The following is a 15,539-nucleotide window of genomic DNA, read 5'->3' on the forward strand; positions in this document are numbered from 1 at the left end:
AGATCTAAAAAATAAACTGTACATATGCATACATTATATGCAACATTTTTATGTGTACATTTATTCAGGTGTACATCTGAGCATGCATACAATATTAAAATCTATCACTCGCTACTTTTGGACCTCTGACCCCTGCCCTGCTACATCAACCTCCTTCCCCCTCTCATTCAACAAGAAACAAAAGGTTGCTGGAACAGCAGCCGATGTCCTGGGGTGTTATCACACCTCTTATGGCTTGCCCTGCTCCAACAATTAGAATGCGTGAACTGCCGCTGTGAGGGGTGCTGGAGTGTCTCTGCAAACACAGCGCTGCCAGTTCCCCCCACCTCTGGAGCAGTTTTAGGGCAGCAGATTCCTGTTTCTTTTAGCCGCCTCTGTGCATCTCTCACTCGTATTTTACTGAGAAGCACAGAGGCAGGAGGAGCATTTGCTTTTTAAGTATATTCCCGTTTTTATATATAAATACAGGCAAAAAAACAAAACGTTTTCCGTCTGTATTTATATGTAAAAATCCGTTTAAACCGAAAACCGGGTGCCTTAATTATGATATTGCGACATGCATACTGCACTGGTTTCCACATACACCTAAAACTAAGATAACAAGCAAATTCATCGATATGGGCTGAATATTAGCTAAGAGAGAAATTACGAGGCACTGGAAGTCCAGGGAGGGTCCCAGTAGTGGGAGATGGAGAGCAGAGTTCCAGAAATGGGCGCAAAGTGAGAGTACCTTCAGATATCAACAGGCGCTTAAGTAGGTCAAACAACGAGAAGGCGTTGGAGGTAGCGAACGCATGGGAGGCGTTGGTTCAATCATTAGCTGATCTTTGCACAGAGAGAAGACGAGCAGAGGGGGTTGAGCAGGGGGAAGTCACCTCACAAGAATCATATGTATTGCTGTAGCGGGAGACATCTTCTAGCACTCGATCTAGCGGTTTGGGTATAGTAACATACACTGGTGGGGGGAGGAGGGCGGCTAGGGGAGTTACGTTAGGGTCTATTGTGGGGAGTATTGGGGCTTACAGTACAATGAAGGGCACTGAGGTTACTTTGGTAGGATTTAGGCGTTATTAGGCTCACATACTACAGTGTTGGGAGTGCCCGAATGATAGAATGGGCAGGTTTATGAGTAAGACTGATGTATGTTGGAACTGTTTGGCAATGTAATGTACCATTCATGGACAAAATTAATAACATTTGTTTTAAAAAAAAAAAACTGAAGGTGACCGGTTTGAATAACTGCATAGATTTACCATCCCCAGACCACTTACCAATAACCTCCATTACTCCAATAATCCCCATTTTTCTTTTCAGTAGTCAATGGCCTTGCAAAAGCACCCCTATAACCAATAACAATGCTATGCATACTGGTATTAACCACCAAGCCTCTTCTACACAAAACCTAACCCACTATTGGTCCTTTCCAACTTACAAATTCAAACAGAGCTGGATGCTGATCAGGGGAGAGAGGGATCTCAGAAATTGAAGAATCAGAAGACTGAATATTACTGACAAGTGATCCATCTGGAACCTCCTCATCCCTCCCTTCCTTTGTTATCCCAGTTCTTACTAAATTAAGATGTAACCAAGTAGTATGCCTAGGACCTAGTCCCTACACCAAAGAGGATACAAGCCAACTCAATGTGTAATGTTACATACCTAATGTTAATGATTCTATACAAATGACATGTTGGGATCAAATCCTCCAATGAAATAGTCAGAGCAACATTGCACGCTCCATCCTCATTCTGTAAGTACTGGGACGAGAAAGGGGAGTTAAGTAGGTAATAAATGGCAACGTGTGGTAACAAGTCAAACACAAACTATCACTGTAAAAGAAGATGCCAGATTTTGGGTTAGAATCTAAAGTAACCCCGTTCTCGCAGTCTCCAGCAGCTCATCTAGAACAAGTAAATGGGTTGATACTTTTTCGGTCAAGAGTGAACAAGTGCATGTTATTGGTCTACTCCACAGCTTTTTACATACTTTGTTGCAGCTTTAACTACATGCAGCTCTTCAGAGACTCCAAGTCGTAAGGCCAAATAAGGAAGCAGCGACATTAGAGTGACTTCGGACTCCACACCTGTAACAATGGAAAGACACAAAATCATCATATTGAGGGCAAATGAAGTCTGGGCTTCTTTACCCCTGCCTCGCACCTCCCTCCCCCTAGTCTATGCACCACATTCTATCACATAGCATTCATTGATCAGTAATTTGTTGACGTTCCTCTGCAGCACCCAGAGTCTAAACTTTGGAAATGCATTTTGCCTTTTCTAAAATAGCCAAAAGGTGAAACTTTCACTACTATGTAAACGCAGCTCGGGTACAGAACTACTTCACTATTATCAAGATCATTACTACGAATGTATCAATTGGTTCTGTAGAGCAGCCAAATGATGCGTCAAATTGCTTGTGATAAACAAGAGGAAGAAGAGAAGGATGAACCAGCTCAGCTGATTTAAGTTAAAATGTTTGACGGAAGAGGTGGGTGTTGAGGTCTTTGTGTAATTTCCTGAAGTCAGCCTCTTCTCAAAAGTGACGAGTTCCAAAGAATAGAGTCTTGAAAATGCAGGGAGCTTCTTCCAAATCATTTGCATCTAGTTGGTAGTAACAGAAAATGGGTCTGAAAATCTGAACAGTTTGCAAGCTTAAAAAGCACGATTTTGTCCACAAAATACAGACAGAGCAGAGCGCTCAAACCCTAGAAATAGCCAAAGATCACCCTAGTCTTCTGCCTTTTGAATCTTGCCTGGAAGATCATGTGGGAGTTTGCCTATTCAGGATTCTAACAGGTGCGCTGTGAGACCCAAGTTTATATAGGGACCACTGCCTTTTGGGCCTAATGTATATGTTTTTTTACATTGATCCTGGATTCCACTGTGAGTCACAAGAATAAATGAGCAACAACGGTCCTTGACAAAAGGAGGTACAATGTTAAGTAATTATAGGCCTCAATCTACGCTATAATCAAAAGGAAGTCCAGCCGGACCTCAGGTTTAATCGATGATGCAATGAGGAAATATCAAACATACATATATACAGTGGAACACAATCCTGTATCCAACAAGGCTAGACAAACACTATACAAAATACAAGGGGTAGGGAGTTTCTCAGGCAATTTACACAATTTGTGAGCAGCTAGAAGTGGATAGAATCAGTTTAGCTTGACTCATGTAGAAAAAACGCAATTATGGCACATAATAGTGAACTACTGTTTAGACTACATTAACTGTCAACAGCGTTTCAATCCTGTTAAAATCAAGGATCATCATCGGGACAACCATTGTATTGCCTGGATTTAAAAGCCTAGGCTGACGAACCGAGGAAGCCAATTGTGGATTAACCTCGAAGGCTGCAAAATTGTGTCCACGGTAATTAAACGTGGAGGTTCCGGGCTCCAACACCTAATGGCGCGGAAGGAGTCTACAGAGGAGACCGATGCGATAATTATGGGGGGTTCCGGGTCAGGTACCTATGAGTGTTGAATGGAACTACTACAGACGTCTGGAGGGCCGAATCGCACCGGTCAGTCACAAGAAGGCTTTAAAAGCAGATATGACACCCAAACATTACTAATTGACATTCAATCTAGCTGCTTTGGTCTTGGCCTTATTTTTTTCTGTAAAAGGCTGTTTTTTTTTAGAAAAGCCGGTATTGGCTACATTGCAAAACGTTTGCCTCAAATACACCAGGGCTCTTGCTAGTTCTAAAAGGTGGGCACTTCAGGTGAATCTTTATCATAATTGAAATTTGACGGCTACATTTAATTGGGACACAAAGGTTAGCTCTGAATCAAAAACAATGGCTGAGATTTTACTTCTGTGCACACACTGTGCTAAGATTTTATTTTGTGTGCACAGTGTGCAGTGTTGATGGCCATTCGAAAACTAGCCTGGATCGAGTGTTTCATTAGCAAATCTCTGGAAGACAGGAACTCTATCATTGAGCAACCAATGAATTGGTGTTGTTTGTGCACTCTGTGGCGCTGCATTCTGTTGTGAGCACTCTGTCCCAAGGATCCAGCAACATGCAAGTCTTGAAGTAGTGTATTACTGTCAGTAATTCACCTTCCCCTTTGTAAAGTGTTCTAATTTGAAGGGGTTGTGTTATCAAACAGATTGACCAAATTTTAAGGCTCAGCGAGTTCAAAGATGCAGAAGTGGTTTGCGGCAGTTAAATAACAAACGTCAAGATAATGTTTGTTTGCTGATGTGTGTTAATCAGCTCATATTGGTCTTAGGGATGGTTAGGCCTCCAGTAGAACTGGCCCATCCCAACATTTGTGCAAACATTGATTGTGATGGGGGGCGTGGCTTGGGCGCCGATGGCGATGGTCGCCTGAGAGCTCGGCTCCGGGACTAAGCCCGAGATTATCCTGAAATTCGGAGGCTGCGGGGCACCCCAGACCCCGCATTCTGCTGAGCGTGCCGACGGCAACCTGCCGGGGGCCCTGGTGGAGCTTGGACGAGGGTTGCTCCGAAGTAATACCGAAGTTTGCGGAGTTGCGGAGTGCGACCCAACATGGCGCCCGGACTCCTTTGTCCCCCTGATCGAAACTACTGAGTTGAAGAGGTGTCGCGGGTGTCGACTGGCGCCCGGCTTCGCCATCCTCGGTTGTTCTGGACATTGGACATTTACAGGATTGGACCTTTTGCAACGGATTTGCACTCGGTTGGACGGCCGGACGGGTGCCCGCGCACTGGAGGGCACCAGGAGCGGACGCCCTGTGATCCAAGCGGTGGCCCGCCTCGCGACTCCGCAACTAGCTACGTCTTCCTGGCCAGTCCAACTACATGGGAGGCGCGACACTCTGGCGCCACAGATCATCCGAGGGAGTTGGTGGCCCTCACCCCGGGGCTATAGTGGGTGAACGGGTCTGCCCGACTCGGCGACGGCTGTCTCCGCCCCCTCATCGGTGCCCTCGGACGTCGTGGCGGTGGCGTGAGCCGAAGCGGCGGAGTCTCCACAGGCCCTGGAGAAGGAGATCCCCCATACCCGAATTGAGGACAAGCACCCGGGAAGGTCGTGATCGACACCTGTACACGGAGACACCTACTCCGGGACCCTCACGGAGTGCCCCTGGCAGCATGGGGAAACCTAGAGGAGCCAAGGGATCCAACCAGACCACCTCGGATTCTGAAGCCCAGGACAAAGAGGAGCATGGGGACCCAAAAAGTTCTGGTAGCGCGCCACTGCAGCAACAGTTCGACCGTGTCCTAGAGGCGATAGAGGCTACGAGATCGGCCCTCCAACAGGACATTGCTCAGGTGGCGACGAGCCTGGGCCTCCTCAGGGCGGACCATGGCAAACTCTCAGACCGGGTCAAGGAGGTGGAGGGCACGGTGAAAACTTTGGAGCCGGCGCAGCGAACCTTGGCTGCGACGATAAAGACGCCTTATCCCGAATCGAGACCCTCGAACGGAGGGCGGAGGATGCGGAAGGCCGCAACAGGAGGAACAACATCCGAGTGGTGGGCCTGCCGGAAAAGATCGAGGATGGCGACATGGTGCGATACTTGGAGACCTGGCTCCGAGACACGGTGGTCCCGGAGGGTCTGTCCTCCTTCTACACTCTAGAACGGGCCCACAGAGTCCCAGCACGGCCCCCACAGCAGGGACGTACCCCGAGGCCGGTGGTGGCGCGGTTGCTGCATTTTCGGGACAGGGATTTAATCCTCAATGCCGCCAGGCACAATGGCCCGTTCCAAGTTGCGAACAGTCAGGTGAACATCTTCCCTGATTACACCTACGAGACGCAGCGCAAGCGGTTCTCCTTTCTAGCGGTTAAGCGCGAACTCAGGAGCGAGGGCATTCAGTATTCACTCCTATATCCTGCAAGGCTCCGCATCATTGTCGACGACAAAACCCAGTTCTTCGACACCCCGGAGGAGGTCTGTGACTGGCTCGAACTGTACCGGACAGGGAAAGATGGTTTTGGCTCCTCGTCCCAACAGGCGGATGAGCCGGAACAAAGGAGGCGATCCAAGAGGGTCAGGAATCGCCGCGGCCGCACGGGAGGGCCCTCGACTGCGGAGACATCATCGGAACGGAGGGGAGTGTTGGAAGTATTGTCGGAACTGTCGGGAGCAAGAGACGAAGCCATCGAGGAGGAAGAAAACCCGGGTGCTCAGGGGGCACCGTCGGACTCTGAGGATTCAGTGGCAGATAGTACCCATACACCGGTGATCACACCGAAATCGGTGGAGGACCTTCTAGATGGACAAGGGTAACGGGGTATACTGCCTTGTTTTGGGTGGGGGCCCGGCAGGGGGGAGGCGGTTGCCGTCCTTTATTGCTGACAACGAGGGAGAGAGGGTTGGGGGGCCTCTGCTTTTGCCCCGGAAGGTTTTGACACTGTTTGGGGCTTGTTATAGTCCTGGTGGCCTGGGCGACGAGGGCCCACTGCCTCCGCCCAGCCCGCACCTGGCCCATAAGGCCTTCCTACGGTGGCGACCGTAGGATTAGTGGGGGTTCTGGGGTTGATGTACGACGAGGTTTGGATGGGATCTAGATGGTGCAGTTTGGGTCCTGTTCTGGGGTGGGTGGGGGGGGGCTTTGTTGGTTCTTGGGTGGTTTGGTTTTGGTTGGGGAAAATGGCCGCCATCAGCGCTGGGAGGATTGATGCTTTTTCTTTGTGGGGACCCGGATGGGGGGACTGTGCAAGAACAATCTGGGACAATGGCTGATGTTGCTAACTTGAAATGTGTTACTTGGAACGTGACGGGGCTTCACACTATGTCCAGGCGCCACAAGGTCCATGCTTATTTAGTGCGTAGGGGAGTGCAAATGGCGCTGCTGCAGGAAACGCATCTGAACAAGGCGGAAGGGGCGGCGCTTCAGCGTAGATGGCGGGGGCAGGTCTTTTCCACGTCGTACTCTGCTTATGCCAGGGGGGCGCTAATATGGATCAGGGCAGGGGTCCCCTTCCAGGTCACGAGGACAGTGTTGGATCCAGAGGGGCGTTTCGTGGCCATCTCAGGCACTCTAGGAGGGAGGGACCTGAACGTTTGCTGTGTGTACGCTCCTAATGTAGACCAGACTGCCTTCCTTTCCAGGTTATCGGGCTCGTTGGCCCACTTTTTCGCCGGGCCCCTCCTTTTGGGGGGAGACTTTAACTCCGTAGTGGATGTGGACATAGACCGCTCGCATCCCCCGCTCCCCGATTCCCCGGTCCGTCGCACGGCTAAGGGTCGTCAGGATTGGCAGACCCGCTGGGGTTTGACGGACATTTGGAGGGCGCATCACCCCGCATCTAGGGATTATTCATATTTCTCGAGCCTCCATGAGTTGCATGTCAGGCTAGATGGCTTTCTTGGTTCGCCCGAACTGGTTTCGGCAGCGGTCCGATCAGAGTACTTATCGAGGACCATCTCGGACCATAACCCCCTCCTACTGGACATTCGCTGGTTTCCTGGGACGCCGGCGGTACCCACCTGGAAGATGCGACCCGAGATCCTCGAGGACAGTGTCTTCAAGGCGGACCTGGGGGAGAGAATATCGGATTATTTTGCGTCCAACAGCGACTCCGCGAGTACTAGGGCGTTCGAATGGGACGCTTTTAAGGTAGTGGTGAGGGGCTACTGTATCTCTAAGAAGGTGGGCATGAGGCGCGTCATCCTGGCTGATTTAGACACAGCGGACCGGGCACTCCGCGAGCTTGAAGTTAGCCGCCCCGGACACCCGGAATTGCAAGCACAAACGGTGGAGGCGAGGGAGAGGGTAGCGGTGGAGGTCGAACGGCTCCGCTGTTTTGATTATAAGGCCTATACGGTCCGGTCTATCGCGGAGGGAGACAGGTCGAGTGCGTTGCTGGCGTGGTTGGCCAACCCTACGCGCCAGTCCCAGACGACGACAAATATGCGTGGGGCAGACGGGACCGAGGTATGCACCCAACCGGAGATTCTTAGTTGCTTCCGGCATTATTATGAATGTTTATACCGCAGTCGCTCCGCACGTGACCCAGACCGGCTTGATAATTATCTTCGCCCACTGGAGCTCCGCACAGTAGGGCAGGAAGTGGCGAAAACTCTGGGTTCCGATATCGACTTGGGGGAGATCCGCGGGGCCATCAAACGGATGGCGAGGAACAAGACCCCGGGCCTAGATGGCCTACCAGTGGAGTTCTATGCAGCTTACGCTGACCTCTTAGCCCCTCGGTTACTGGTGGTCTACAGGGAGGCGAAGAGGTTGGGGCGACTCCCGAGCTCGATGTGTGAAGCGTTGGTGGTTCCTCTCCTCAAACCGGGCCGAGACTCATCCGACCCGGGGTCCTACCGTCCCCTATCAATGTTGACGGTGGACTACAAAATATTGAGCAGCATCTTGGCCTCGAGGCTGCTGGGACATATGAGTTCCCTAGTGCATGAGGACCAGGCCGGCTTCATCCCACGGCGGAACACGACTATGAATATTCGAAGGTTGTTCCGCTTGCTTGGGGAACCATTTGTGGATGCCCCGTCCCCGGTAGTTTTGTCGGTGGACCTGGAGAAGGCTTTTGATAGCCTAGAGTGGGACTACCTCTGCACGGTGTTACGGAGATTCGGCCTCGGGGAGGGATTTGTCAGATGGACCGCGGTTCTTTATGCTTCTGCTTCGGCCAGGGTCCGATCGGGCCCATTGATTTCATCGCGGTATCCGGTGGAACGAGGCACGCGGCAGGGGTGCTCCTTGTCCCCGCTTCTTTTTGCGCTAGCGGTGGAGCCACTGGCGATGCACCTTCGCTCGGGAGCCCACTATACGGGCTTATGGACGGCTGCGGGCCCGCATTATGTCTCGCTATATGCGGACGACCTGTTGCTCTTCCTGGAGGACCCGGTCGACGCTTTGCGGGGAGCGGAATTGGCGCTCACGGAGTTCGGAGCGGTCTCAGGCCTCCGAGTGAATTGGTCTAAGACCTGTCTTTTTCCGGTACGCAGGGGTACCCCCCCCCTGCGCTAAGTAGGGAGATCAGATGGGAGCCCGACTGCTTTAAGTACCTTGGGGTATTCGTTTACCACGACCAACCCGACCTCCTAGATGGGAACATTGCCCGCTGCATTCGAGCACTCCGAGGTTGCATGGACTTTTGGGCCACGCTGCCGCTCTCAGTGGCGGGACGTATCGCCCTGCTCAAAATGGTGGCGCTTCCCCGGTTATTGTATTACTTCCGAACTTTGCCGATCTGGGTCCCACCGGCCACGTTTCGTCGCTTGCGCTCTATGGTGGTCGGGTTCCTCTGGGGAACGGGCCAGCGGCGGGTGGCCCTCAATACCTTGATGAGGCCGAAGGACGAGGGGGGGCTCGCTGTGCCGGACTTCGAGAAGTACTATCTGGCGGCGCAGCTCCAGACCTTCGCCCAGGAGATCGCCAGGGAATTCAGGGGCCCGGAAGACGGTAGAGGGACGGGTATGGCCAGGCATGTTCTCTCCTTTATAGCGCTGCGACAACGCTTGGTCCTGCGGGACTTGTCGATGGAGGAGCGGACTATCCGACTGTGTTGGAATCGGGCTCACGCCAAAGGCCAACTAAGAACACCATATGCGCCTGAAATACCGTTGGGGATGCTGACGGCCCTCCCCCACGGAGGGGATTGGTCACGATTGGCGGCCTGGGAGGATTCCGGTTTACAGCTCGTCGGTGATCTGTACGAGGACGGAGCGCTCCTGTCCTTTCAGGATCTCATTGACCGCTTCGGGATCTCCCGGGGCGACTTTCTGCTGCACTCGGCCATTGTACGAGCGATCCAGGAACACTGGCAGAACGGGCTGGAGGAACCCCACTTGTCTCAGGTGTGCCAGTACGTAATGATGTCGGCGGGCACGGTGAAGGCGGTCACTTGCCTCTACGGCAGGTTGATTGGCTCCTCTCACCACATTGAGGACCCGCTGGGAGGAGGACATTGGTAGGGAGATCCCGGAGACGACCTGGGCCCAGTTGGTGAGACGGGCCTGGAAGGGCACACGTAGCGCCCGTTTCCAACTGGTCCACTATTATGTTCTCCATAGAGCGTACCTGACCCCGGTGAAGATCAGGCGTTATTTTGCCACGGCTTCAGCGGAATGCCCTAGATGCCCGGCTCAGGAGGCGGACCTCCTACACATGTTATGGGCCTGTCCAGGACTGACGTCCTACTGGCAGGAGGTAGCGACGACTCTGGAGGAGGTGACGGGGAGGCGCTTATCATTCGATGCGGCGGTGGGGCTCTTACACTGGTTCCCCCATACCCCCCGGAATAAAATTTCCAGTAAATTTATCGACCTGGGGCTCCTCCTTGCTAAGCGAGAGGTGACCAGGAACTGGAAGGCACAAGCTGGTCCGGCAGGCAGCAGATGGCACAGTGAGCTTTTGAAATGGGCGGCGGGAGAGAGCGCGCTGAGATATCAGCTGGCTTGGAGGCAGGGTAATGAGAAGGCGCAGGAGGCCGCGTTGGAGTGGGAAATGCTGGTGCAGGCCCTCAGGGATTATTGTGCCCCCAGCGACTCCGAAAGTGAAGAAGCGACTCGCCCCGAGTCCCGATGAACGTCAGCACTGACAGTCCTATTACCTTCCCCCGTGGGTCAAATAGTAGATCCTATGTTGATAAGCTCCCTGGCGCTGGTGGTGGGGGGGGGGGGGGTTTCACAGTTAGTAGGTATTTTGAGGGGGGGTTTATTTTGGGGGTTTTGGGTTTGTTTGGAAAAGCAGATGACGGACAGTGACGGACAGTGTATTATCCGGACCAGCTCCAGCATCCTACTGACCCCTGTTGCATTTCGCCGCCCGACCCCAGGGTTGTGGGCCGGTTGGCTGTGTACAGACTTTACGGAGGGGGGCCAGAGGGCTTTATTCTGTATATGTTGCTTATAATACAATGCTGGTCGCTACTGTACTGATTTACTGATTCCTGCAATAAAAATATATATATAAAAAAAAAAAAAAAACATTGATTGTGATGTTGAAAAACTAGACATAAAACAGTACACAGATACACAAATGCAGATTTTATTGGAGCCATCTGATGGTGAAAATATGGGGAGCTGTACCTGCAATGGACAATCCAGGGGGTTTGCTGACAGCCATAAGAACACCTGAAACACAGAAAGAAGAGTCAAGCGTTATTTCCATTTTTTCAATCAGTAACTACTGGTGTAAATCTGCATGAATGTTTGTGAGCAAAGTTGTAGAGGACGAAGGGACTTATTTAGAGTTGTTCGGACAAAGTATGTCAAAACTAGGCCGATATCTCATCCACCGTATTAGAGTGCCCCTAAATAGTGCTGTAACTGGGAAGAAAAAGGCGTGGTCTCTAGAGGGAGCGTGGCCAAAGAAGCATAACTAGTAATCCTTTCCAAGAGGCATGGGCTAAGCAATCAGGGGAGTGGCTTAAATGCGACCTAAAATTCTGTGTTTCTCACAGTGGGGTAAATGAACAGTATTTGAGTGCCTCTGAGTTTTCTGTTATTGCATCCAGGCATACAGAACAAAAATATACACTAAAACCTCAAACTTATTGGCTTTCCTAATGCTTGCTAGCAGTATCAAACAAATGAGTAACAGCAAAGTTTTTGTTGTGATTATTTAGAATTTTAACATATTTCAAACATGAAAATAGGAAACTGTAAAATTAACATTACCGAGGTCTTTGGAAGGGGTAGTGGTATTCATAAGGTCTCCATCACTATCGTTCTCCCATTTATATCACTTTCGGCTGCAACCTCTCACTCTATCAGACACGTATTGCCTTTTTCTCCCAGCATCATTCTGAAATGTACATATCTCACACACACATCTCTTTCCTCTGCAGCACCACCGTTACGCTCTCTCCTAAACATAGTGCCTCATCTTCTCCACTTCACCACCCCCCACACACAACCCATCCATCAGTTAGCATTGGATTTTATTTTCCTTTGGTGCTCATCATATTTAGGCAGATGTGTACCTCTATTACATGTTCCCATAGAAATATAATTACAATTGGCACATATATGACCACAGCTCTGTACACCATTGAATAGGTCCAAGGATGGGGCGTGCATGAAGTCAGAACATCTTTATTACCCTTAGATATGAACAGTGTGCCCATCGAACACCCACATACAACATGAACTCACCCAGAAACCTTAAGGCACAATATGCACTATATAAGATTAATATGTTAAGATAAATATTTTTACAGAAGTAAACAGGGGAGTGAGAAAGCAACAGGGGAATGAGAGTTGACGAAAACTAGGAAATGGAACCAGGGGCTGCATCGCTGACATTATTACCTAAAGAAGATTTTAAGGTCATTAGTGTGACAATGATCAGTGTTTTTGTCGGTAAAATATAATGCCCAAAAGGAATCCATTATAAGGTTGATGTTTAATTACTGCCGGGTCAGAAGCTCAGTTCGACCCACCCCACTTAAAGCCATGCAAGTGACTATCATGCCCTTGTAATATGGCAACAAAAGGGGTTAGGTCCTTTATGTGGTGAGGGCTAGACCTAATATCAATAGTGAACAACACAAAGTACCCAAACCAAAGTGACTCAATACGTTTTTTTGATACAGGGTAAGAAACCAATTTATTGTCGCTTCCCTAGACACCATTATTTTGTATCAATCATTTTGTATTTTTTATATTTTCAAAGAATTGCTGACAGAAAAAGACATTGATTGCAAATATTTACAAGGCTAAACAAACATCAACAAACATTAAAAGCAAAGACTATTTACACATTTAGAAACCATTATGTCACACATTAGAAAGTATTCTCACATCATGCCTGTAAACGTATACAACAGCCATACCTTTCTTATATACAACACTGTTTGCTAGTAGCTCCACCAGGCCATCCTTCGTCAGCTTCCTCAGGTCGGTGATGCCAGGTTCCTTCAGGATACTGCCACCCACCACTGGGGAAACCAGCCTTTTATCTGTTTTTTTATGTGGCTGGGGATTGGTTCCACTCCTGCAGAGCAACAAAAGCATTTTTAGAAAAATGTATTGTATAGAAAAAATATATGCTGTTCTACTACAAAGAAAATAACGATTTTTGCTTAAAAAACAACTAAAGTTGATGATTTAAGAGCTTTTATTGTTGTGTGTCAATACTTGTTGAGTGAATAAGAAGATACTTTGCACACAAAAAAAGGAGTTTTAAATTATCATTGTTTCAAAACACTGTCAGTTCATTATAACTGAAAAGAAAATATTAATGTTTCTGTGTTGCTTCTTAAAATTGATTTAGAGAGTAGGTTGGACAAGTGGATTTACTTAGAGGACACGTTTATATCAGTAGAATTTTGTCCATTGAACAAATAGATGTTTTTTTTAAAAATCCCCCAATCCAAAATCTATACTACTATTATAAAGGAAGAACTTTGTACCTTTGAGGCGGGTAAACTCAGGAACCACAGCGCCAATCCACACACCCGATACATCGTTGTAATCGTCAGGGTGTGCAGATGGACATAGGCTATATAAACGTAATAAATATGTTATTTAAAAAATGTACCCAAAAAAAAAAGTAGTCCCTTGGAAGAAGTGCCGGCCGTGACGTGCGTGCCCGACGTGAGGAGCGCGGGGAGGCGCGGCGTCCAGGAGCGCGAGGAGGACCGGCGGACATTGCGCGGGAGAGGAGCGGCGGTCAGGCGGTGAGGAGCGGCGGACAGGCGGGGAGGAGCGGTGAGCAGCGGATGAGGTAGGTTATTTATTTATTTATTTAGGAGCGGTGAGAGGCGGAAAAATGAAGCAAAAATGAAAATCGTGAGCAAGAGGAAGCAAACGGAGCATTACAAAAGTGAGCCAAACGGTGCATTACAAGAGGAAAAAGTTACGTGTGCAGGTTACAAAAGCGTACATCGTGAGCAAGAAGAAGCAAACGGAGCATTACAAAGGTGAGCCAAACGGTGCATTACAGGAGGAAAAAGTTACGTGTGCAGGTTATAAAAGCATACAAAGTAAACATAGAGGTATAATACTGCAATATATGGAGGAAGGCTCCGGGGGACCCACGGACAACGTCGGGGCGGGCGGGGGCCCTGAAGCCTAATTGCTCCCGGACAACGTCGGGACGGGCTGCTAGTATAAAAATTCAGTAACTCAGGTTTGGGAGTATTTTTTTAATATCCTATATTTATAATTTTATGAAAATTGGATAAGTCAGTTCAAAAGACATGATCACTTTCCTCTTTTTCGTGATGTCATGAATGCAAAGAACAAACTCGAAAGTGGCCTTTCCAAAGCATGTAAATGACAAGGCCAGGAAGGAGACACCAATCCGAGAGGACCCTCTCCTCGCCCACCCCACATGAAGTAAGGAAAACAACTGCCACCATATCGGTCAACGTCTTAATACATTTGGTGTTCCTTGCTGTGTACTTAGATAATATAAAAATGCATTGGGAATATCATGCATGGGTTTCGTTTTCAAGGGCAGGCACCTACTGCCGAATATTACATTTTAGAGAGATGGCCAGAGTATAACCTGAACTCTGTCAAGTCAGTCTATCTTTGTTTTTGGACTGCTTGTCCAATCAACATGCAGTTGTAGGTACTGAAAAGCCTGGATTGGATGTTTTGTTAAAATAACAACCAAGTTGGGCTGGATAGATAGCGCGGTCTGCACAACCGTGGTTAAAAACCCACCTTAGTAGGAGGATGCCCCAATAGCTCTGTTGAGGAGTGCAGAAACAGAACAATGAAGGGGTAGGTGACCTGGCCATCCAAACAAAGGACAAGGCAGCTGAAAGTACCAGTGAATAGGTTACAGCTGCGGACTAAAGCCGGTCTTTAATAGACGAGCGACTCATGCCACCGTTGCTGCGCTGATTGCAGTCAGGTGTGTGATTTCTGAATGTAATCCAAACTATACCTTGCATTACCTATAGGACAGGGGCTTCTTGAAGAGAAGATTTCTGAAGGAGGAGCTCCACAGTCTGCTGGTAGCAATAACATGGTTAAATTATGTAAATAGCCAGACCTGGTGCCCATCCTATCAGAGTCAAAGGGCGTGAATAGTATGAACAAACCCACAACTTCTACTCAAGGGTGGGCCAAAGAAATGAAGTTATAATGAAATTTGCAGCATCCCCGACAACTCCAATTATAACATGCCATATGCAGTACTTCAATAGCAGCTTACTACATTTTCAGTCATTGTTGTCTCGAAACAGCTGCATGCCTGCGGACCTTTCAAACATTCTGGATAAAAGGCTTACAACTATCATTTGATCTAAAATGGAGTAATCAAGATTTCTTTGTATTCGCAACACAGCCCCCGTCCAACCCTCAAAAACCCTATTGGGGAATGTATGTTTTCTGTCAAGCAACTCAAGCTTCCAGAGATATAGGAAACATGAATAAGCAAATAATATAAGCCCACAGGCAATTAAGTACACAGCAAGTGTTCTATGTCCTCGGTTGTACTTACCTGGCCATTCTCTTTGTTGCTGTATTAACAGAAGTTGATTGCAGTTTACCACATCGGTCAAACGGAGGGCGGAGACATCGCACCACAATCACCCATGTTCTAACAGCCGCTGGCAAATACTTAGTGAAACAATTCATCCTAAGGGAAGAAATCCTCCAGTAAAAA

The 15,539-nt window shown here is 48.9% G+C and overlaps 1 protein-coding gene across 3 annotated transcripts in view; it reads right to left on the reverse strand.

Annotated features, from left to right (window-relative positions):
• Window positions 1-15,539, reverse strand: part of RPUSD3 (RNA pseudouridine synthase D3) — a 62,430-nt gene that overhangs the window by 31,105 nt on the left and 15,786 nt on the right. For all 3 annotated transcript variants that reach the window (XM_086939289.1, XM_086939290.1, XM_086939291.1), the window contains exons 3-6: window positions 15,375-15,512; window positions 12,751-12,911; window positions 11,003-11,047; window positions 1,987-2,083 (exon numbers count right to left, since the gene is read on the reverse strand). In XM_086939289.1, the coding sequence (XP_086795415.1) occupies window positions 1,987-2,083; window positions 11,003-11,047; window positions 12,751-12,911; window positions 15,375-15,511 (440 nt within the window). In that variant the 5' untranslated portion in view covers window position 15,512. The remainder of the gene's footprint in view (window positions 1-1,986; window positions 2,084-11,002; window positions 11,048-12,750; window positions 12,912-15,374; window positions 15,513-15,539) is intronic.

Source organism: Lissotriton vulgaris, chromosome 9, assembly GCF_964263255.1.
Source record: "Lissotriton vulgaris chromosome 9, aLisVul1.2, whole genome shotgun sequence".
Taxonomy (NCBI): domain Eukaryota; kingdom Metazoa; phylum Chordata; class Amphibia; order Caudata; family Salamandridae; genus Lissotriton; species Lissotriton vulgaris.